At 38.7% G+C, this 25,142-nt stretch overlaps 1 protein-coding gene across 1 annotated transcript; it reads left to right on the forward strand.

The window, feature by feature from the left end:
• Positions 1-1,648: 1,648 nt before the first annotated feature.
• gtpbp3 (GTP binding protein 3, mitochondrial) lies at positions 1,649-25,142 on the forward strand. Its single transcript, XM_036586864.1, has 9 exons — positions 1,649-1,904; positions 1,993-2,252; positions 2,986-3,072; positions 4,298-4,500; positions 12,070-12,142; positions 16,322-16,465; positions 20,274-20,439; positions 22,062-22,364; positions 23,430-25,142. Exons 1-9 carry the CDS (start codon positions 1,855-1,857, stop codon positions 23,659-23,661), a joined length of 1,518 nt encoding a protein of 505 aa, XP_036442757.1. The 5' UTR covers positions 1,649-1,854; the 3' UTR covers positions 23,662-25,142.

Consider the following 25,142-nt stretch of genomic DNA (forward strand, 5'->3'; position numbering starts at 1 on the left):
CTCAGTGCAGGTGCAGGGCCTAAAATGGTGCAACTAATGAGGCTCAGCCTGTTCAAGAGGATGAAGTGCTATATGATTTATTCATCAGCGCAAAAAATATCCTCCAAGCTGAATATTTTTTGCATGATTCATATACAGATAAAGATAACTTATCATTCTGAACAGTTGGACAAAACAGGTAGATCAGTTCCACTATATAAATTACAGAATATGTCACAGTGTTATCTGTCAAATCAGAACTTCTACTGAAATAACACAGATCCTCTTGTGTGTACGCTGGCCTTAGGCAACCAAGCATGGTCTAAAATTCTCACTACTGAAAAGTCTATATGTACTTCTGTGGCGCTGGCAGCTACTGAGCACCCCCCCCCCATTCTCTGCTAAGAGGAAGCTAAGCCATATAATTTCTGCTTACTCACCATCCTCATGTCTCACCACCTCTGCAGTGAGGCCCGGTGCACTGTACAGCTCCGGTAGCACATAATGCTCCCAGGTCATAGATCAAATGTCTTATTGCCCGTGCGTTTGACAGATTATTTCCTATAGGTCTACATATCAGTTAATGGATGATTATTATAGTAACATGCTGAGATAATTTGCTGAGATGTTTAATGTAGTATGTAGACACTGTTAAACTGCAAAAATGCATCATTTCCTTCCCTGGTCCCCACAGTCAATTTGAACAGTCCATTTTGAATTCAGTGTTTTTTTTATGTCACAAAACCCAACACATTTACCAGTATCTGTCTATTCAGCCTACAGCTGTTTAGCCTCACCTTATTCACACTGAAGTTATATGGAGTGTTTCAGCCTGGACTGCTTTTTTAAATGAGGCGCAACACAGGGCAGCCAGTCAGAACAGAGGTCATTTACAAATATCAGTCTCAAAAGCACAGTAGCAATAATAGCCTGTTTAATTCTAAGGGAGAAAGGGAGACTAAAAAATAGTCATACAATTTAAGCATAGCTTTTTTGGTTAATGCACCCACACAAACATTGTGAGTGGACCTCAGGGAAAGCGTAAAATACCAAGAAAATTTAGAATATGCGATCTTTAAAGTGTAATAGTGAGGCTATAGGAGAGGGGTGAGGAATCCAGCACAGTTTGGTGATTTTCCTGCTCAAGCACACCTGATTCAACTCATCAGCCAGCAGGGAAATCACCAAACTGTGTTGTTCCCCACCCCTGCTATGGGACAAGATGTGTACAATACTATTATTATTAGTTTTTGTGGTAAAGAAATGAGGCATAAAGCAGTTTTTAGAAAAGGGGGCAACACATTATGTAGAAAACTGGTGGATGCTGTTCTGCTATGGTTCTGCTAATGTGATAGATTATGCTGACTCCTCCAATTACACTATGAACGCCACGCATTTAAGGTCATGAAGTCTAAACATGGCTGAAATCCATCTTTTGGCATAAACATAACATGTTTGATATGCATTATTCATATTAAAATTGCTCTGTATTAGTGGTCTTAAAGAAACGGACCTATCCGTATGTTTCATTTGCGGTGTCAACACGGAGACATTAAGCAAGTGCGCAGAGGGTGGGGTTTCATTTGATTGACAGCAGGAACTGCGAATCACAGCCTTCCGAAATCTACGTAGTTTACTGAAGCTAACCAATGAGATTCGCATCATCAACAAACCGAATGGCTGTTTAAACAGAAACTCACATGTAGTTCACACGTAAGCGGGGGATGGAAAGCGGAGTTTGTTTAATGCCTACATTTATTTATGGCTAGCAAGAAAAGAGAAACGATGTTAAGCAGCGCTCATAAAATAAGCCTAACTCTGAGTGTAACGACTTATATAACGCCCAAACCAAAGTAATAAACCAGAAGTGTTACCATGATGTTAACGTGCTGCCGGAGAAGCACCTTCCTCTTAAACCGTGAAGGGTTTGTGTGACTCATTTAGCTACTGATCTGATGCTGAGAGAAAGACGCCAGTGAAATCGACTAATTAATGTTAGGTGTTTCTCTTCAGGCTACGACTGGGATTTAGATGTGCTTCCTCAGCCAGCAGCGCCGCTGAACCCGCTGACACCGTCTTCGCTCTGTCCTCGGGGCAGGGACGGTGTGGAGTGGCAGTGGTGCGGGTCAGCGGACCAGCGGCAGCCGGGGCTCTTCGCAGTGTGGCCGGCTTGAGCTGCGGGCTCCCCGCCCCTCGCACTGCCCTTCTGCGTAGCATCGTTCACCCTCAGTCCAAGGAGGTGCTGGACCGCGGACTGGTACTGTGGTTTCCAGGTTTGTTCACAGCAGTGTTTCCCAACCAGCCCCGGTCCTGCAGTAGCCCTGTCTCCCCTGCCTGCACATTTAGTTAGCCCAGTGCTCTGACATACATACAGGGGCCAGATACACGAAATTAAATCTTCTTATAGTTTTTCTTACCTTTTTCATTTTGTCTATAACCTTTGTCTCTAATTCCTAAATTGCTTTATATATATATATATATATATATATATATATATATATATATATATATATATATATATACACTTACATATAAACATATATGTGTATGTATTATAATATGTGTGTGTGTGTGTTGTGATGTGATGACACAACACACCAGATTCTCAAATGTACAAGGGTCCCACAAAGAGTACAAAATGAAGTGTTGGCTGTACACAGTACGTATATTAAGCCAACATTAACTTACACTCTCAAGAGGCTTCTGAGTAAACCACTGCCAGTGTTTCCTGTCAGGAGAAAGTGTTTAATTACAGCACTTTACAGTTTCTTCTTTGATTTAATATGTTATGCAACTCAGGGGCGGAGCTTTGCATGAGCCAAGTGTCCTAGAGCAGGGAAAATTTTAAACTATACAGCATGAAACTATACAGTTGTCAAAAGTGATGATGAATTTATAAAACAAATGGACTATTTAGAAATCTAGACAATCAAGATCTATTAAGATTGTTATGTGGTGTACTGTAATCACTACCTGGGAGTAAATATGTGTATTACCTTCCCTCAGGCCCTCACAGCTTCACTGGAGAGGACATTGCAGAGTTTCACATACATGGTGGACCTGCTGTCATTACTGGCGTCTTGCAAGCCCTTGGTAATTTTTTTTTTTGCTTTTCCATCTGTGGCTGATAAATTATTTAAATTTATTGTATGATGTGTTGGATGAACTGGTCATATGACTCCAGTTTAAAGTTGAAACAGGTGTTTGGTTCCTGGCTGAGAGAGCCGACAGAACACTGTAACCACAAGATGGCAGTGAGTGCTTTACCCAGGGTTTATTTGTGAAGTATATTCCACTCCACAGAGAGGGGCGTAGCACCAAATTTTGGGCCCTGGGCACAGTAGCGTGCCCTGGCCCCCCTCCTCCCTCCTGAGAAAATGAAGGAAAGGAAAAATGTATAATGTATTTGTTGTGCTGTATTTTTTTATGAGGTTGGTTGGTATGCACTGGTCAGTATAATTTGTTCATGAATCGGACCTCACTACTATTTGGTAGCCAGAGCAAATTGTAGTATATAAACTCAAACCAGCGCTCAATTTAAAAAAAAAAAAGTTTTTCACTTGATGTCTCCCAGCAGCAGTTCAGATCGCCATGCAGCACCAAATTTTGGGTCCCCTTCCTCTTTCTTCCCTAGAAAATAAATGAAAGAAAAAAACGGATGTGTTTATTATGTTGTGTTTCTTTATGTAGTTGGTTGATATGATATTCTCAGGGTTAAACAGCTGATAAAGCAGTCTGCTTTGAATCATCAATCTTGTAGTTCACTGAGGACTGAAATCAAACTTGGTCTCTGTTCAAATCAATGTAATCAGAGGAAAGTTGAAAAGAGAATTAAAAATGTATTTAAATATACTTATTGTCATTTTCACTGAAACTGCTCGACGATCGTTGCTTGAAGTTACCTCTTAGCAACCTAGTTTGTTGAGTTCACCTTGCCTTATGTTTTCATCAGTAAAGGCAGAGTTGCTATTTTAAAAATACCTACTTGCTGAACTGAATCAAATCCCATGCTTGAAAGATTATCATGGAAAATGCAATCTCGTATCATTTATTTTTATAAGATAGAGTATCAAAATTAGACACCAAAATCAGTTTATTTCCGAGGCTTTTTGAGGGTCCCCCATTTATGGAGGGCCCTGGTTAGTCAGTCCACCCATGATTTGACGCCCCTGATTGAGCGTGCTATCTTTCTCAAATTAACACTGAAACTTTAACCACTTAAATTCTAATGGACCTATATCTTGGTCAACTCTTCAATAAAACATCTATCGTTAAGTGATTAAACAGATTCTTAATCTGTTTTGTATTTGTGCCTCAGGAAGTCTGCCTGGGCTGCGGCCTGCAGAGGCAGGGGAGTTTACCCGACGGGCTTTCCATGCTGGGAAGTTGGACCTGACTGAAGTGGAGGGGTTGGGGGACCTTATTCACGCTGAGACAGAAGCTCAAAGGAGGCAAGCGCTCCGGCAGATGGCGGGGGACCTGGGACGCCTCTATAATGGTTGGAGTGAGCAACTTAAGCGAGTATGTAACAAGCATGAAACTTAGAATTATTGTTAGTTTCAGCTGCAATTGTTACTGAAGACAGAGGGGAACCCTCTCTAGTGCCATTAGGTACTGTTGGCACCAAAAAACATAAAATTGGAACCTCTGGTGTCAGACCAATGGAACAAGTACAGGCAGTTTTCTGCTGCTAAAGGTCTCAGTACTTTGTGCAGTGGGAAAACGCTCATAAATGCTGTAAACGCTATGTATCTTTCTTGTGCATTTAAAATAACTGGGAACAATTTTACCTTATTGAGTTACTTATTCAGTAGAACTCATCAATAAAGAGTATTTTAGTGGCAGTCTAGGTCAGGGGTCAGCAACGTGGCTCCGGACCCGCATGCGGTTCTTTTACTGCCCTGTTGCGGCTCCACAGACGAATTAGATTTTTAAGTGAAAATTAAAAAAAACTCCTTTGCAGTAAAATAAAGCTCTGCTGGTCGTTCTAACACAGTTTTAACAATAAATGGTCTGAAACGCTGGAGTTAATGTATAACTGCTAACTCACCCTTTGACCCTGAAGGTTAGAGCGCAGACTGCTGGTCACCATAGCAACGCAGAAGAGTCTCGCCTAGCTTTTAGCTAGGTTAACGAAACAGCGGAGAGAAAGATTCAAGACGAACATCGATAATTTGGAGATAAATGGATTTATTTGCATTTATAAGCACTCCAGCTGGTTTCCTGATACATTTAATCTGCAGCAAGAAACTCTAAAACACTAAAAATTCGCAAAGCTGCAGTCAGCCTCTCGTTTGCCAGCTTATTGTTCGTATTTTCCCGTTCCACCTTAAATGGTGCCTAAGGCGCCAGAATGTAACTACTGCACCAGTTAAGGTGGAACGGAGAAATTCGAACAAGAAGCTGGCGAATGAGAAGCGACTTCAGCCTCGTAAGAAGTCGAACCTTGAGAGACATTCTACAGGAAACTGCTCTACTGTTGAGGAAAGGTTTGCCACCAAAGACGCGAGAATAGCAGTTACAGCTGAGCTAAAGCTTAAAGCAAAGCAAAGTAAGTCTGCGTTTTCTATTATATTAACTTTTTAGCATACGCCAGGACATTGGCACATACTAAGACATATTTACAGCCAAGATGGTGAAACGTAACTTCAATATTTAGGCATAAAATGTGGCTCACAAGGCGGGTTGTTTTTGTTCAAAGGACAAAATGGCTCTTCTTAACATTTGGGTTGCCGATCTCAGGTCTATATGCAGAGCTGGGATCACAAATGGTGCGTCTCTACTTGGAGTGCAGACAGGCTCCCAGCAGATGGAGCTGCCTCTCTAAAACAAAACCAGTGTTTCTAATAGGACCTCAGATAGGCAGATAAAAGTGGATGCACAAACATGCGTATTTTTTTTTTTGACGATGTCGATTTATGTTACGTTTTTGTAAGCTTTTTGCTGCGAACTCTCACATACTGTGACAGCGCCACAAAAATGCAGACATTTATAGTTTTGTTTATATAATTCCAGTGTGCTTCCCGTTCTTGTCTTTATGTTAGTGCTTGTCTCCTGACTGTTTGTGTTTGAAAGCAATGTGCCATATGCAGAACTCTTTGGTAGGTGAGGAGCAGAGATCAGGAGACAGGAAATCCTGCTTTGGGTGTGTGCCAGACTTAAGTCTAGTCAGGGTCTTCAGTGGCTGAGTGATTGAGAGATATAGCACTACAAAAATGCTCATTCCCAACGCTCATTTTGAGTTTCAGCCAGATGTCTGGCGTAGTCTTCTCCGTTTTGCTTCTTGAGGTTTTTGGCCCTTTTCCGCCTGCTAATGAGTTACTGAAGAGGGAGCTACGATGATGTATCTGCAATCGTATGCAGAAGTTTGGGCGCCCCTGGTAAAATTACAGGTTTTGTTGATTTTTTTAAGTGAAAATAAGTTAGCATGTCATCTTTAGAGACACACTTCTGTGAATATTAATGCACAAATTATTATTTATGCTCTCTCTCTCTCTCTCTCTCTCTCTCTCTCTATATATATATATATATATATATATATATACAAACCGGATTCCAAAAAAGTTGGGACACTAAACAAATTGTGAATAAAAACTGAATGCATGATGGAGGTGCCAACATCAATATTTTATTCAGAATAGAACACAAATCACAGATCAAAAGTTTAAACTGAGAGAATGTGTCATTTTAAGGGAAAAATATGTCGTTTCAAAATTTCATGGCGTCAACAAATCCCAAAAAAGTTGGGACAAGTAGCAATAAGTGGCTGGAAAAAGGAAATTGGGCATATAACAAACAGCTGGAAGACCAATTAACACTAATTAGGTCAATTGACAACATGATTGGGTATAAAAAGAGCTTCTCAGAGTGTCAGTGTCTCTCTGAAGCCAAGATGGTAAGAGGATCACCAATTCCACCATTGTTGCGCAGAAAGATAGTGCAGCAATACCAGAATGGTGTTACCCGGCGTAAAATAAGTTATCATCATCAACCGTGCATAACATCATCAAAAGATTCAAAGAATCTGGAACAATCGCTGTGCGTAAGGGTCAAGGCCGTAAAACTCTACTGGATGCTCGTGATCTCCGGGCCCTTAAACGTCACTGCACCTCAAACAGGAATGCCACTGTCAAGGAAATAACAGAATGGGCTCAGGAATACTTCCAGAAAGCATTGTCAGTAAACACAATCCACCGTGCCATCCGCCGTTGCCAGCTGAAACTCTACAGTGCAAAGAGGAAGCCATTTCTAAGCAAGCTCCACAAGCTCAGACGTTTGCACTGGGCCAGGGGTCTTTTAAAATGGAGTGTGGCAAAATGGAAGACTGTTCTGTGGTCAGATGAGTCACGATTTGAAGTTCTTTATGGAACACTCGGGACGCCATGTCATCCGGACCAGAGAGGACAAGGATAACCCAAGTTGTTATCAACGCTCCGTTCAGAAGCCTGCATCACTGATGGTATGGGGTTGCATGAGTGCTTGTGGCATGGGCAGCTTGCATGTCTGGAAAGGCACCATTAATGCAGAGAACTATGTTCAGGTTCTAGAACAACATATGCTCCCATCTAGACGTCATCTCTTTCAGGGAAGACCCTGCATTTTTCAACAAGATAATGCCAGACCACATTCTGCAGCAATCACAACATCATGGCTACGTAGGAGAAGGATCCGGGTACTGAAATGGCCAGCCTGCAGTCCAGATCTTTCACCTATAGAGAACATTTGGCGCGTCATAAAGAGGAAGGTGCGACAAAGAAGGCCCAAGACGATTGAACAGTTAGAGGCCTGTATTAGACATGAATGGGAGAGCATTCCTATTTCTAAACTTGAGAAACTGGTCTCCTCTGTCCCCAGACGTCTGTTGAGTGTTGTAAGAAGAAGGGGGGATGCCACACAGTGGTAAAAATGGCCTTGTCCCAACTTTTTGGGGATTTGTTGACGCCATGAAATTTTGAAACAACATATTTTTCCCTTAAAATGATACATTCTCTCAGTTTAAACTTTTGATCTGTGATTTGTGTTCTATTCTGAATAAAATATTAGATGTTGGCACCTCCACATCATTGCATTCAGTTTTTATTCACAATTTGTTTAGTGTCCCAACTTTTTTGGAATCAGGTTTGTATATATATATATCAGGTTACTTAGTGGTCTTGTGTTAAGGACATGAATGCTATCATTAATAAATGTGTAGCCATAAAATCTCTTTAATCTCTATAAAGTTGAGGCATAAAATGGGAATGCTAGCCTCTTTCCTAGGCTTTTTGAGATCTTTTTACTCATTTGCCAAACCAAAGAATGCATGTTTCCCTGAAGGAAATGTTGGCTAAATTCTTCCAAGCTGTCTTTAATCTGTTTAAATTATAGATTTCATATGGAATGCTGATTTAAGTTTGCTATTACGACACCAAATAATCATAATGATAGTATTTTTAAAACATTGTTATTGTTGGAACAAAACCTCCAAAATGGTAACTTAAGAAGAAGAAGGAAAAAGCCTGCTTTATTTTTGATGTAAGTCAATGGAACAAGTTTTTTTTCCCCCAAGTCATTTTTGGCCACTTTTTTGGTCCATTCATCATGAAATTTACACACAATGTAAAGGACAACAGGCATTTTCAAGTTATGTCAAAAACTGAAAAACGACCAAAATGGAGATTTGAGGTTTTGTCCCGACAACAGCAATATGAGAACTAGAAAGGGAAAGTTCGTGAACGAACTTTAAGTTGGCTTGAAAAAGCCAGTTAATTACGTTAAAACGTTAAAATGATTGAACACTGTTGATAGTTGTTAAAATGTTGCCAAAATTTTGTTAAGCAGAAGCTGCAGTATCTGTCGTGTATGGTAATTCGTTGTTAGTTGCTACCATGAATGAAGTTCCACCTTAAATTTTGTGCCACCTTGATTTTTTTGCTATGTTAATTGCAGTTCCACCTTAAATTCTGTGCGCCTCAAATTTAGTACTAGTAAGTTCCCCTAATCAGTGCTAATTTAAAAGCAGTTCCACCTTAATTTCAGTTTCAGTGTAAACTCAGTGCTACCTTAAAACAAGTTAAAATGGTTAAAATGGTTGAAGGCTGTTGATAGCTGTTAAAATATTGCTAAATGTTAAGCAGAATCTGCAGAATCCGTGGTGGATGGAAATTTTTTGCGAAGTTCTACTGTGAATGAAGTTTCACTTTAAATTTTGTGCCACCTTAAATTTAGTGCTATGTTAATTGCAGTTCCACCTTAAATTCTGTGCCGCCTAAAATTTAGTACTATGTTAATTGAAGTTCCACCTTAAATTCAGTGCTAACTTAAAAGCAGTTCCACCTTAGTTTCAGTTTCAGTGTAAACTCAGTGCTACCTTAAAAGAAGTTAAAATGGTTAAAATGGTCAAAGTTAAAATGGTTGAAGGCTGTTGATAGCTGTTAAAATACTGCCAAAATGTTACTAAGCAGAAGCTGCAGCATCCGTGGAGGATAGCAATTCTTTGCCAGTTGCTACTGTGAATGAGGTTCCACCTTAAATTTTGTGCCACCTTAATTTTAGCACTACCTTAAAGAGTTCCACCTTAAACTATGTGCCACCTTAAATTTAATGCTATGTTAATTGCATTGCCACCTTAAACCAAGTTCCACCTTAAATTCTGTGCCATCTTAATTTTAGTGCTACTTTAAAGAGTTCCACCTTAAATGTCCACCTTAAGTTCTGTGCCTCCTTAAAGTTAGTCCAATGTTAATTGAAGTTCCACCTTTAATTCATTGCTAACTTAAATGCAGTTCCACCTTAATTTCAGTGTCAGTGTAAACTCAGTGCTACCTTAAAAGAAGTTCCACCTTAAAATTCAGTGCTACCTAAGTGCAATTCCTCCTTAAAAGCAGTTCCACCTTAATTTCAGTGTCAGTGTAAACTCAGTGCTACCTTAAAAGAAGTTCCACCTTAAAATTCAGTGCTACCTAAGTGCAATTCCACCTTAAAAGCAGTTCCACCTTAACAAATCATTATGTGTGCTGACACTGCTGAGCATTAGGCTGGGAGTGGGTGAGACATTAGGGCACCGTGCGTCAGTTTGGATGGGTGTGTGAGTTAATGGGCCATTGTGACATCATGTGTGGCATGCTGCCAACATTCCGCCCATTCATTCCCTATGGGAAAAAATATCGACTTTGAACGTTAATTTGTGGGAAAACCGTACGTCGGATCGCTTAGAAAAGCACAAGCACACCCGTGGGTATGGGTCCTACGATCCTGCCAGGTTTCGTGGCTCTAGCTCGAAAACTGTAGGAGGAGTAGCATTTAGTTTGTTGAGTATAGAATAATAATAATAATAGTAAGAAGAAGAAGAAGATTACGAAGAACAGTAAGTTGGCTTTTTCAAGCCAACTTAATTAGAATTGCGACTGAGCATACTGGGATTCCACAGGGGTTTTCAAACTGAATTTGGATGAGCTAAATTATCGGTTCACTCCTCAGTCCATGAAAGTATCCGTGAGAAGAGGAGTTAGATGAGAAAAACTACTTTTCCTAGATTGCAGCCATGTAATTTTGCAAGGCAGTGGACCCAGTTAGTTCTCAGGGATGAGATAGCAAAGTTTTATCTTACATTTAGAGATTAGGCAAACTAATCAGGATTTTTCTGGATTTACTTACTAGAAAACTTCATGTGGTCTGCACAGTAAACCAAGCCAGCTTAATGTCTTTGAAATGAGGAGATAATCTTCTGTTTCCTTTGGTTTCGCTTCTTCTAAGAACAGGATGATGAGTCTCCATGGATGTTGCCTACTCGAGAGCTTTGACTAACAGCTTTATTGACAAACTGCTGGAGTAGCTTCTTTCATTCATATCAGCCATCTATAGTGAACATTATGAGGAGTGGCAATAGTTGCTGTAGTTGACGGCTGCATTATGATGGATGTTAAGCTGTTCAGTGCCATTAAGAAAACTATAAGAAGGAGTTCAACAAAGCTGTCTGACTCTAACTCACCCAATCACCACCAGTATAAGCCTGATGCTTTTCTTTGTTTGCAGTGCTGTGTGAAAGTCTGACCTTCCATTTCTATAATTTCTTGCTTTTGTACAGCTTCCATTCTTTTGGAGAGACTTGCTTTCAGTTTTTCAAGGAAAGCTGCAGAGATATGATTCCACACACGAAGTTCAGGCTTAGAAGTTGGTTTTCTCACAATTCAAAACATCCCAAATACATTCAATGATGTTGAGCTGTGGGCTGGTCAGTCCATTGTTCTGAGAATACCAACAGCTTCTTTGTATGATTTTCAAATGTTCTTCTTTGTTTGTCCTTTATTTCATTAAGAACTTCTTGTCAGCTGCACACCTTTTCAGACCCATAGTGTTGAGTTGTCTTCTCACAGTTGAAGGATGGACAGAAACACTTGTGGATTTTTTCAGATCTGAAGCAGCTTGATTTTCTCCTCTCTCTCTCAAAGATGAGCGCTTTAAGTGCTCTTTATCCCATTCTAACTTTGAAAACTCTTATTTGTTTCACTTGTTTTCCTTAGACTTTCCCCTTCCTAATGCCAGTAGATGATCTTCTATCTAATCTGCTCAGAAATGTCTTCTGAAAAATGAAAGATTTGTACTTAATCGTTGTTTTGACTGGCACTGAAATAAGTGAAGAGTGATTTCTGATTTTTGCCCTGTACGTTTGATGGATTTATTTTCATTTTTATTGCAAATCTTTGTGTTGGAATTGCATGTTTTTTCTGTTTCCTGGCATTTCTTCAGAGGACTGCAAAAAATCCCCCCGTTTGGAAATGGACCAGGTATTTAGTCGGTACTGATTAAGGTCAAATTTTATTGCTGAACTGAAAAGAGGTTGGTTATCTTTCCTGTCATGATGATTAGAGCTTGGAAAGGGACCTCAGCACCTGGAGCAAATTCTGCAGAAGAGAAAAACAAAGAAATAATAAAAATAATTCAAGAATCCTTTTCATATAATAATTATTACATTTTTAATGATTATAATGGCTAAAGTAAGTTATCAATGGATTTTATTTTAATGAATTTGGAAGAAAAAGTCTAATATATACTTGTTTGTTTGAAAGAATGACTAATGATTTGTAATAAGGCTCGTTTGTTTAATTGCAGTGCTTGGCGCACGTGGAAGCCTTCATTGACTTCAGCGAGGGTGACCTCATAGAGGATGGAGTCTTAAATCAAGGTATGTCTCCACCTTTGGAAAAATGGAAAACAGATGGGGGATTTTTCCCTTAGTGCATTGTGAGGACTTCCTGTTTGCAACAGGATAAACATGCCATAATTACGAAGGAGAAATTATTGAGAGTCAAAGTGGAGAAATGTCAGTTTCCTCGAGGAAGCGGGGCGAAATTGCCATAGGAACTTGCAACAGATGAAAATATTCCTAAAGTTTTCCGCACAGTTAATGAATAATAATCCTTAGCATGTGGTCACACAAAGGATCTTAAGGGGTTAATGTATCTCTTATCATTTTCCCTGCAGCTGTAGTGTTTGGTGCACATTGTATTCATGTTTTAATGTGTTTCTCGAGAGAATTTAGGGGATTCATTGTGCGTCAAGGAACAAGTTTGTCACTGACCATCTCCTTCCTCTGAGTGACATGAGCTCAGCGGTAGTGCCCAGTTAGAGGTCGCTCATGCAAACGGAAATTGGCTCGCTTCTTTATGGCCGGAATTCTGCAGCTTTGAACTGAATTTTGATTTTGAAGATTTTGTTTGCCACTGTGAATGTGTTAACTGGGCTAAATGTCTAAACTGTCATTATCCGTGTGGCACTTCAGTTCACACATGCAAAGTAATTGACATTAGATGCAAAGCTGGTTGAGGTACTCAGAAGAATGTTCAGCTAGAGGTGTGATCAAGTCAACACATAAAATCCCATTTAACTATAGTATCAAAAAAAAGTGTAGAAAAGCATAAGATCAACAACTAAGGTGGAATTTTTCATTTTTTAAGCCTGGTGACATCTGCAGTTGCTTGCAGGGGTTTACAGGTCACATTGTCAACATCACAAAGAAATCTTCCCTTTGGAATTATAAGGTTCTGTCTGCATTCTGAGCAGTTTTTTTGAGATAGTGAGCTTCAAAGATTTTGCATTTCAAATAGCAAAACAGATAAGTGGAACTTGTCTCTTTCATGCACGAAAGAGACAGACACCCTGAATTTATTCTAAATGTACAGTATCAAAATCCTGTCAAATTTGTAAAAGTTTTATTTTGAACAGGTCAAATGCAGATAGAACCTTCTAATCGTAAGAACTCACTTTCTGCTTGGAATTATAAAGTTCTATGTGCCAAACATGAAAAGAAGCAATGCTTATCAAGGAACACAAACGTAATTTAAAACATAAAAGTGTTGTAACAGAGTGTCTACGTGTATCAGAAAGGTAAATGTAATGCTTTCTGTTACATTTTTATGATATATATATTTTTTCATTTTTAAATGACATTTCTTGTTTTAGGACAAATCATCTTTTTCTTATTCAAAAGAGCATTGCAGATTAAGTATAAAGGTCAATGCTGAATATTTTTTTCCAGTGCAGAGATCAGTTTTAGGTGGGAACCATTAGTTTAAGTTTCCTTTAGGTTTAACAGCAACCAGCTACTGTAAAAAACTGTCCCAGCAAGTAAGTATAGCAGGTCAGCCTAAAGGCAGTATGAGATTTTCTTTTACAGCAGAAATTTTGACTCGAATGCACCAAAATGTCTTATTTTGGGAGAAAGAAGAAAAAGAAAAGCTGGATGAATGTATGAAGTTAATGTTTATGTAGTTATTAAGACCCCATGGATTCAAATGTTCACTATTTAATTACTTTTTAAGATTTAAGACAATAAGACTTTTTAAAGAACTGCAAGATGATGTGTTTCAGCAACGTGTTTTCATGTTTCACTAAGTTTTATAAACAGTCACTAAGCAGTCACTGAGCAGTATGGCGCCATGACAAAGAAGCAGACTGATTGATCTTCTTGCGTGTATTTGAAGTGCTGATTGGCTCACAAATAGAACATAGAAGTTTGACTTTGGAGATAGGAGTTATCACAGAATAAGAATATGTGAATAACTCAATTTTGACAAAATTGTCAGATAGAACCTTATAATTCCAAGGGGAAGAAAGGCCTGTGAGGTCCATCATTTTATTAGACAATTGTGCATTTATATTTTTTATTATTTTTTTAATTATTGTTTTTTTGTTACATATACAGTTGTATGCAAAGATTTTGCCAAATTATATAGTTTTTGTTTTTGAAATTTAAAGGAGGAAACACAACTTATGCAGCAAGCTATTTATAAAAACAAGATTTTTCTGCTGTTGTGAATGCATAACTACTTTATATTTGATTAACTTAAAACATAAACTAAAATAGTTATTGTGGCATATGCAAAAGTTTGGACACCCCTAGGACTAGCAGTATCGAGTATAGAGTATGTGGGTCAAAAATTTTTCATTAGGCATTTTCAGCTTATGACTATTCTAAAGTCTCTGACTCTTCAAACCTTATGATGACACTCAACAACCATGAGCATCTGAAAGGATCTGAAAATGCAGCTTATTGATGTCTACAAAGCAGGTTAAGGCTACAAAAAGATATTAAAGCACTTCCAGCTTGACATTTCCAGTTTGAAATGTCATTAAGAAATAGCAAATTAGGGGAACTATGGAAGTCAAGCCAAGATCTGAAAGACCAAGAACGTTCTTGGACCACACTGCTCATATGTTGGCCAGAAAGGCAAAACAAAACTTCCACATGACAGCAAAAGACCTGCCGGAAGATTTAGCTGACACAGGAGTGGAGCTCTGTTCTACTGTACAGTGTTGTTCCATGAACATGATTTGCATTGAAGAGTCATCAAAAGGAAATCTTACTTGCAGCTTCATCACAAAAGTCCATTTGTGTCTGTCAGTAGGCTGAGCCTAAAAAAAGGCTGGCTTCTACAAAAAGACAATGATCCCAAACATACCCCAAAATCCTTAATGAGCTGCAAACCCAATTCTAAAAAAGGGATACTATGTGAAATGCTAATAAAAGCAGAAAGCAGTGATTTGTAAATTCTGTTTTACTTGTATTAAAGTGAAAACTGTACAAAACACAAAATTTTATATATTTTACCTTACGAATTTTTTTTTGTAAATATATGCTTATTCCAAATATGAAATGCATCCCAAAAATGTTGGGATAGGAGCATGTTTACAACTTTGTCACATCACTGTTCTTTTAACAACACTTAATAGTTGTTTTCAGTGGGAGACAGATCAGATTTGCAAGTTAAAACTAATACCCCCGAATACTGTGACAAACCACCGGCTTTTGGACTTTACGCTGATAACTCTCTGGCCGGTCCTTTCCCTTTATAAACAGTCTGAAATGTTGACTCGTCAGACCACAGCGCACTTTTCCACTGTGCACCAGTCCATTTCAGATGAGCTTGAGCCCAGAGAAGTCGGCTGAGTTTCTGGACATTGCTGACATTGAAAAATACTCTGCATAGTACTGTCTTAACTTTCATTTGTGGATGCAGCGATGGATGATGTTTATTGACGACGTTTTGTCAAAGGATTCCTGAGCCCATGTGGGGATATCAGAAACAGGCCGGTTTTCAATGGAGTGCCATCTGAAGGATCAAAGGTCGCAGGCATTCAGTTTTTCTAGTCTTAAAAAGCCCCTGTCCTAATGTTTTGGAACATGTTGCAAGCATCAGTTTAAGAATGAGTGCATGTTTACAAAAATGAATTTAATAAGGTAAAACTTTACATACCTTGTTTTTGTACTGTTGTCATTTAAATAGAGTTCAAAGTAGGTTTATAAATGCTTTCTGTATCTGTTTGCATTTCATATACTGTCCCACCTTTTTTTTAATTGAGGTTTGTAGTTCAAATAACATGCTTTGCATACAAGACAAAAATGCAAAGAGTAAAAATCTTACAAACAGAAAAACTCTACTAGCTGGCTCTAAAAAGTGTCTGTAAGCTGTCTTAGCTGGTTGTCTAAATGTCTGCACAAAACACAATTACTACTTTTTTCCTATTTTTAAGTAAATCAGATATAAAGTAACTGTGTATTAACATTGATGGAATAAGTGTTTGTTTTAAAACAGTTTGCTGAAGAGGGTGTATTTACTTCTGTTCACTTCAAAAATCAACACACTATGTAATTTAGCCAGGGGTGCCCACAGTTTTGCATGCAACTGGATGATTTCAGTGAAAACTGAAAATTTTAAATTAACCTAAGGCTAATAAATGAGTGTTAAAAAGGACAAAATCCTCAACAAACATGTAGCAGATCTTCCACAGGTTATCTGTTTAGTCACCATGCATTATAGCGGCCTATTTTTCTGACCCAGTGCCCTCTTTTTCATCTATGCAGTGGACATAGCTGTACCCCAGCTGCAGATGGAAATAGAGAAGCATCTGTGTGATGAGAGGAAGGGGGAGCGACTCCGCAGTGGAGTGCAAGTGGTCATAGCAGGATCCACCAACGCCGGCAAGAGCAGCCTTTTCAATATACTGTGTAAGATGCAGCTTATTGCACTGATGTTGTTCTAATTCTCTAAATATGTGTTTATATTAACTTGATGAAATTTAGCCTGAGCTATTTAATTGTAACGATTCATTCTGCTTATCTGAGATGGGCTTCCTGTTATGCCTTTATTAGTAGTAAGGCTAAGAAAAATGAGCATCCTTTGTTTGTAAAAGTCTTTCCTCAGACATCAGGCCAGTGATTCTCAGTCTCAATGTGAAATCCTGTAATTGTTTTATTGTGTGGCTTTGTTTATCCTCATCAGTCGAGTGTTCCCTTTTCAGCGATTAGTAGTAACTACAACCCCCATTCCAAAGAAGTTGTGACGCTGTGTAAAATGTAAATAAAAAGACAATGCATTGATTTGCAAATCTCGTAGACCCATAATTTATTCACAGTAGAACGTAGAACACATATCAGATGCTAAAAGTGAGACATTTTACCATTTCAAAATGCATCTCAGACAGGGCCATGTCTACCACTGTGTGCCATCCCCTCCTCTTTTAACAACAGTCTGTAAACGTCTGGGAAGTGAGGAGACCAATTACTGGGATTTTGGGAGAGGAATGTTGTTCCATTCTTGTCTGATGTAGGATTCTAGCTGCTCAGCAGTTCCTGGGTCTTCTTTGCCAGATTTTTCATTTCATGATGCGCCAAATGTTCTCTGTTGGTGAAAGGTCTGGACTGCAGGCAGGCCAGTTCAGCACCCAGACTCTTTTTCTACGAAGCCATGCTGTTGTGGTGGATGCAGTATGTGGTTTAGCATTGTCTTGCAGTAATTTGCAAGGCCTTTCCTGAAAGAGACCTTGTCTGGATGGGAGCATATGTTAGTCTAAAACCTCTATATACTGTTCAGCATTGATCGTGCCTTTCCAGATGTGTAAGCTGCCCACGCCATAGACACTAATGCAACCCCAAACCATCAGAGATGCAGGCTTTTGAACTGTGCGCTGATAACAAGCTGGATGGTCCCTCTCCTCTTGAGTCCGCAGGACATTGTGTCTGTGGTTTCCAAAAAGAATTTAAAATGGTGATTCATCTGACCACAGAATGAGCTTTGGCCTAGAGAAGATGGCGGGGTTTCTGGATCCTGTTTATATATGGCTTTTTCCTTGCATGAAACAGCTTTAAACTTGCATTTGTGGATTGCATGGTGAACTGTGTTCACAGACAATGATTTCTGAAAGTGTTCCTGAGCCCATCAGTGATTTCCAGTACAGAATCATGCTTTTTTTCAATGCAGTGCCGCCTGAGGGCCCGAAGATCACAAGCGTCCAATATTGATTTCTCCAGATTCTCTGAATCTTTTGATGATATTATGTACTGTAGATTGTGGGATATCAAAAGTCTTCGCAATTTTACGTTTTTGGGTTCTAAATTGGTCCACGGTTTTTACACATAGTTTTGTCTCAGATTGGTGAACCTCTGCCCATCTTTGTTTCTGAGAGACTCTGCCTCTTTAAAATTCTCTTTTTATACCCAGTCATTTGAGCAAATTGCTCCTTCAGCTGTTTTTTTATTAGTACCACTTACTTTTCCAGCCTTTTGTTGCCCCGTCCCAACTTTTTTGAGATGCGTTGCTGCCATTAAGTTCTAAATGAGTTAATGTTTTTTATGAAATGGTAAAATGTCTCACTTTCAACATCTGATATGTGTTCTATGTTCTATTATGAATCAAATATGGGTCTATGAGGTTTCTGTTTTTATTTACATTAATTACATTTTATACAGTGTCCCAACTTTTTTGAAACTGGGGTTGTATTCTGATATAACATTCTGAAAGACTGGCTGGTAGTTCCTCAGCCCACACTACGGCCTTCTCTTGCCACATTAACCTTGAAAAAAAGCTGCTAGCAGTTCTATAAATAAAAATACAAATACAAATGACGAAAATACCTTTTTTAAACGTGTCATTAAATTGGTGACCTTAATGGATGGTGTAATGTATATGTAATGTACACTTGAGGGTAGCCCACAGTATGAATGTGACCAAAAGTAAAAAAAAAAAAAAATAGTAATAAATATGGAGAAAAAAAATATTATATAAAATATGTAAGTATATGTATGCAATATAAAATTCTGATAGATGTTTGTTTAAAATGTGCGCATTTGAGAGCAAATTTAAGGTCCATTACCGTATAAGTGGCTCCGTAATGAGGAAACCAGGCTGTTGTGCCCCAACACTCTTGTGAACTGGCAAAAATGATAAATCACAAATTAGCAGCGCTAAAGGAAAAAAAAATCCTACATTTTTCCTGTATTTTATTTTTTTTCCTTGAGACCCACTTATAACATTTGTATGGGTTTATGTACCACAAATGGTCATAATTTTTACATGACCATTTTCCAACCGGTCTTTATCTCTTAGACAGGCTGTTTTTATCACTGTGCCTTGAAGACTAATGTGTGATAAATGAGCTCTGTCTTGACTGGTTGTCCTGCATTGTACCTCGTTCATAAACACTCAGAGCTGAAACACTGCTTAGAACATAAATGGGCTAAATTGCTGTATAAGTGGATGTATATAAATTAGTTGGTCGTGACATCACAGGAACAATGAATTCAAAACCGGCTTTTTTGCAGCATAGTTTCCGTATGTGATTGGACTGCATAGTAAATGGTATGTTTTAGAAACTTGAACAATATTTACATATTACTTCAAACTCCTTTATTTAAAAAAGCAAGGGAAATTCACTCTTCCATGATGGGCTCTTTAAATTGGTTTCACTCACTCACTTTTTTCCCTTTGATTCAACCAATAATTTTAGCTTGTAACTCCAGTGACAAAAAGGAAAGTGACCATATAAATGAGGGTGAGTTTGAAAAGAAAATGACCGCGAATAAAGTGAAATGAGGGATGATGCGGATAGCTCTGAGGAAACTCTGACGAATGAGAGGCAGAAAGATGGTAAGTGAAATTGAGAAAAATAAAAATTACAGTTAGCCATGTTGCCACGAATGGCCTCTGTCCAGCAGAAATATTTTAGGATTTTTCAAGGAGGAAGATGCTCTCTGTTCACTGTTGTTGTGCATATGGTGCCTCTCATCTTATGCAAACTGGTGGGCACTATTTATGCACAGAGCAGTCAGTCAACATATCAACTTGAAGCAGTCAAGTTGCTTATGGGGCAGTGCACCTCGCTTTTTTAACCTAACTCACTGCCTGCATTTCTAAATCTGTCAATGTATAAAGTACAAAACAGTATTATTTAATATGATTCTATTGAAAAAAATGGCATCCCTACTAAATGTTTAAATACTGGAGTAGATTTGATTACCTAAAATCAGACGATACATTGAATTTTAACTAACAAAAAAAGTGTGAATTTGCCAAATGTCACAGCTGTAAATGAAAGGGAAGAGTCTAAGAGTATTTGGTGTTTATCTACAGCACTTGTAGATAACAGCTGAGCTTTCTCTCTCTATAGCCAATAATGACAGTAGCAGAGAGCGCAGAGGGGATGTGGATATCATTGGGTTTCCTGCCCTGAGTGACCTGTATTCATCAGTTCTCTGATTTATTCCTGTTATTGTTTCCAATCCAGCTCAGACTTGTAGAGCTCAGTGTTTTTTCTGTTGATACTAGAACATGCTGTTCGAAGGTTAGACCCTTATCAGTACCGTACATGCTGTTCATTGAAAATAAGCAGTTTTCTTTCTAGTGGACTTTCAGCTCAGTGCCTTCAGGTGAAATCTTCACAGAATGCATTTTTAGAGATAAGAACAAGATGTGAGTGTATGTTTTGTTTGTTTGGTTGTTTTTAATATTATGCAATGTTTTGTTTTTTTTTCACTACAGGCCAGCGTCCCGCTGCCATCGTATCTTCCATAGCAGGAACGACCAGAGACGTTGTGGAGACTTCTCTCGACATCGGGGGCTTTCCTGTCCTGTTGAGTGACACAGCGGGCCTGAGGGACACGGGCGACTGCGTGGAACGAGAGGGTGTCCGCCGCGCCCGGCAGATGTAGGGGACGCCTGTGGGAAAACAGGGAACAATATAAACAGTGCAATGTTTAATTTAAACACTCTGACGTGTTATAGAAATGACGCGTTTTATAGATGCTCTGCTTAAGGAAATGCGCTCTTCATGATTTCCATAGACTCTGTGTGGAGGAAGAGGAAACAATCATTCTTAATTTTTGTGTTTTTCTGGGCTTAAATTTAGCCTCAGGTAAATTTCCTGTGCTCACTATTGTTTACCAAGGTACATACACATTTAGAAAATAGGAGGTTATGCAATATCCATATAAGAGACCGTCTGGTTGCATAATATTTTCCCAAAAATCAGAATAGAGCACAAACATACATGGACATGTGCACTTTCACACACAAATCTTAGACAGCTGCTTCCACTGTTTATCTTTTTGTGTAGTGTGGGCAGAGGGCCACACTTGCTTCTTGCACTAGGGGTAACTAAGCTATTGAGGAAGTGTGCGTCAATCTTGTGTGTTAGGAGGGGCTTTTTCCCAGGCCAGAAAGGTCATAGGATGGTGAATTGCTTCAGGAAGGAGGCTTGGAGAATAAGCATCCTCTGCTACCCTGATGTCTTTGCTCATCTCAGAAGGGAGGATGACTGCCACATGACACATTGTCTGAAATTTTATTAGTATTACACATATTTAAAGATTGCATGCTGTTGTCTTGTGTTTCCTTGATGCTTCATTGAGGGGTAAAAAAGAAAACTCCTTTATTTGTCCACATCCTAAGTGCATTAGACAGTAACTATATGGATAACCATGCAAATGACAAGTTATAATGTAGCTAAAGTAGAAGTGAAGACTTTTTAAGTCTGGGCCTGCCAAAAATTAAAGGGGTTAAAATTCATCAGATAAAGTATATATCAGAACCAGTAGTGCACCGTGACTGTTAGAGCTAGGTCTTCAGTTCAAGCCATAAACATCAAAACTTTGTCTAAAATATGAAAAAAACACCTCTATGATAATGCTAATTTCTGCTAGTGCTCCTGAGGATTCTAGCAGTATGTTAGCGCCAAGAAATTCATGTGAAACATTTTTGGGGTGTTCTAGATTAAACATGGAAGCTTGTAGAAGATATTCCAAGTTTTATTTAAAGCTTGTAACGACATTTTATCGTTTATTTTAGTGACAGCTTTACCCTTTCAGTGAAGAGTCATAGCACAGAGCTGTTGCTGTTTTCCATTTCTAACATCTGACTGATTGGTCAGGCTATCACTCGTACTTGCACTCAGAGACGTATCTAAGTCTTCGAGAAGGCCTAGAGTGATGTTTTTTGCCTCACAAAAGTGGTTCCTCCCTTTGTAAATTTAAACCTGAGTAGTTGAGTCCATTGTCAGTTCTTAATTGTATTAGTAGTTAATATGACATTAGGCCTTCAGACCAGCTCCTGAAGTCCTAAACAAAGTCCTCACTTGGCTGTATCTAGCTAGATACAGTGGATATCCTGAATGGATAATTTTCCATTGGGCATTTCAAGAATTTCTAACCAAAACTTAACAACGAATTAAGGGTTTTTTTTATTTCATAGAAATCATTTGACCTCTGAAAGCCTAGAAGGCACTGTGTGTTCCCCTATGCTCAGATCATACAGAAATATTTCTTTCCGTAGGGTGGAGCTGGCAGACTTGACGCTGGTGCTGGTTGACTCAATGCAGCTTCCTCAAGAGCCTCAGATGGTTTCCGGTTTCCTGAGTGAATACCTGAAGAACGTGCTGCCCAGTGCAAAGGACCATGAGCAGCGCTGTGTTCTGATCCTTAACAAAAGTGATCTCCTCCCTAAAGAACACATTAGTATGATCCAGAACATTCTCACACAGACATCTGATATGGCTCCGGTCAGCATTTTGTCATGCCATAGCAGAGAAGGGCTGGACAGTTTCCTCACATTATTGCAGGACAGACTAAAGACGCTGTAAGTGTTTACCGTTCAGCTTGAACAAAAAAGATTTTGTCCTTGTAATGGTTTAAAGAGATAGCTTGGAGAAAAATTAAATAAACACATCCTTACCACAAGTAGCTGATCAGCCAGGACATGTTTGGTGTCTGAAGTTTGCTTCTTTAGTTTTGTACTGAAGCTACAACGCTAATAAAGCCAACAAGTAATGGAAGCTCATGCGCCACCAGTTAGCATGCATCTTCACACACTTGCCCCAGCCCATTTTGAGTTGTAAAGTAACTTCAGGAAGACTTGCTTATGTGGCCTACAGTGTATGACACACTGTTATCTATAAAAGCTATGAAACAGTAGAAGCAGAAGTTTAAATTTTGTTTTTGCTTTTATTTTTTTGACAACAGTATATCATACAGTGTCAGAAAGATTGCTTGAGATTTGGGATTACTTATCAACTCAATGTGATTTGAAGCAATGTGTATTGGCTGCTTTTTGGTAGGGTATTCACATTCATGTTGACTACCTTAGTCTTGTTTTGTGGAAGAAATATATGCAGCTTTGCTCCAGATTCAAAATTAAAATAAAACTCAAGACACCAGGATTGGCAGGAACATGCACAGTTTCTTCAAGCATTAATCTTGATTTGGCCCAGGCATCAACTGACACAACCACAAAAACCCACAGTTTTTATACTTTTTATAAGTTTGAAATATTTAGATGGGGCAAGGAGAAGCCAGGTATTGACCTCCTTGCCCCTCCCAAATATTTCATACTTTTTGATTTGCACACTATTATCTCCAAATGTCACGGTCACCTTGACCACCCTTATTTCCAAACTTTAGATAATTTCTAATTATTTTTTTCACCTAATTTTTCACGTCATTACTAACATCATCTTTTTTTTCTTATCAAAAATGCTCATACACAGTGAAAGTTCTGATTCAAATTTTCTGTCACAAATAAACTTTTGAAAAATCTCCTTCTATCTAAAGAAACTTTGAACACCAAACATGTCTTGGCTGATCAGCTGTATTTGGGGTAAAGAACTATTGCTGTAATGCTAAATCAACCCTTTTTTTGCCAAAGGTGTGGAGACCCGTTGGCTGGCAGCCCAAGTCTGACTCAGACTCGCCATCGAGCTCACCTGCAGAAGTGCGTGGATGCCTTGAATCAGTATTATCAGTACAGGGATATAGACCTGGCGCTGGCAGCAGAGGGACTGCGCTTAGGCCTCAGCAGCTTGGGTAGGATCACTGGCAAGGTGGGGGCTGAGGACATCCTGGATGTGATTTTTAGAGACTTTTGCATCGGGAAATAATGATGGTTTGATGCATTTTGATATATTTTCTCATGTTTGTGCATTATTTAAGTGTACTGTTGTATGTTACAAATGATTTCATTTAAAGAGGTCATATCTTGGAAAACTGCATTTCCCTTGCTTCTTTCTAAAAATGTTTGAGGTACTACGTAAACATTGCTAAAGTTACAAAACATTCCATTTCATTTACGTCCTGGTCCACACAGTCTGTGTGTGTGGAAATCGAGTTACATAAACAGCCTGTGAATCTCTTGTGAAGCGGAATTCTTTGCTTAGCCAGCTAACTTTAGGTTTACTTGGATCTAACTCTGGATTTTCTGTCTCGTGGTGGTGGGCTGCATCACCATGGCAGCTTATACTGCACATCTTAACTACTCCAGAGTAGGCTAAGTACAGTGACCCTCTGGTCACTTTTTCTTCGTGACATTTATGCTGTTAATCATGAGAAGAATTCAGGTTTTTTAGCTGCTGATGCAAATCATACTACATAGATATTAAGAATGTAAGGCAGTTAATCTTAATCCATTAAGCACCAACATTATGGTGACAGTGTTGCCTATTTTACTGTGATTAATGCTTTACTTTCTACATATTAACGTAGTGTATATACTTTTACATTTTTTTGAAAAATGAGCTACTTGACTCTTCCTCATGTTTCACATGCATGGTTGGTTGTCATGCTTTCATGTGCATTTTCATGTGCTTTCTATGAGATTAATCATAGAGTTTAGAGACCTGAGTTAACAGAGAAAGTTTTAAACCACTTTCATAAAACAAATTAATTATATTTGTGTTTGCTTTATGAAGCTAAAACTTTGTCAGGAACCCTGTCGTGATCGTGCTTCGTGAGAGAGACTCCTGTTTCTACTAAATAGGTAATTAACTAATTGTTGTGTTTGAGCTAATAAAACAAACTCACTGAGCTAACTGGAGCTCCTAACTACTGTACTAGGGGATAAAAAAATTGGAACTTGTTGGATTTGGTTGTTTCTGGTGCATAAAACCACACAAATGTTATTCAGATGAAAAATAAAATGCAAGAGAAATGGGTAGACTAACAAGGTTAGATTATTGACCAGGCTAGTGCCCAGGGATCTTGGAGGGCCAATGATGAAAATACAAGAATTGTGTTTTAAATATATATGATATGATATGGAGGACTGTGCTTAATATGACCAGAGACATAAACAAGGTTAAAATAGGCCAATTTTCAATTTAGGTTGACTTCACAGTACCTCTCCCCCAACTGTAACTACATTCTATAAATTAACAAACCCATGTCTTTTCATTGAATTTGCAATAGACCATGTATTTTCTTTTAGCATGTGTCTGTGCTTTTCTCAGAAAGATAGATCAAGATGCTGAAGTTCAGACATACATTCATGTGTGATTCATAAGTGAAAATAAGTACCTTTCCTCTACACAAAACACACTTCTGCACATTTTAATACACAGTTACTGTTTACTTGCTGACTAACATG

Source organism: Colossoma macropomum, unplaced genomic scaffold (assembly GCF_904425465.1).
Source record: "Colossoma macropomum unplaced genomic scaffold, Colossoma_macropomum, whole genome shotgun sequence".
NCBI lineage: Eukaryota > Metazoa > Chordata > Actinopteri > Characiformes > Serrasalmidae > Colossoma > Colossoma macropomum.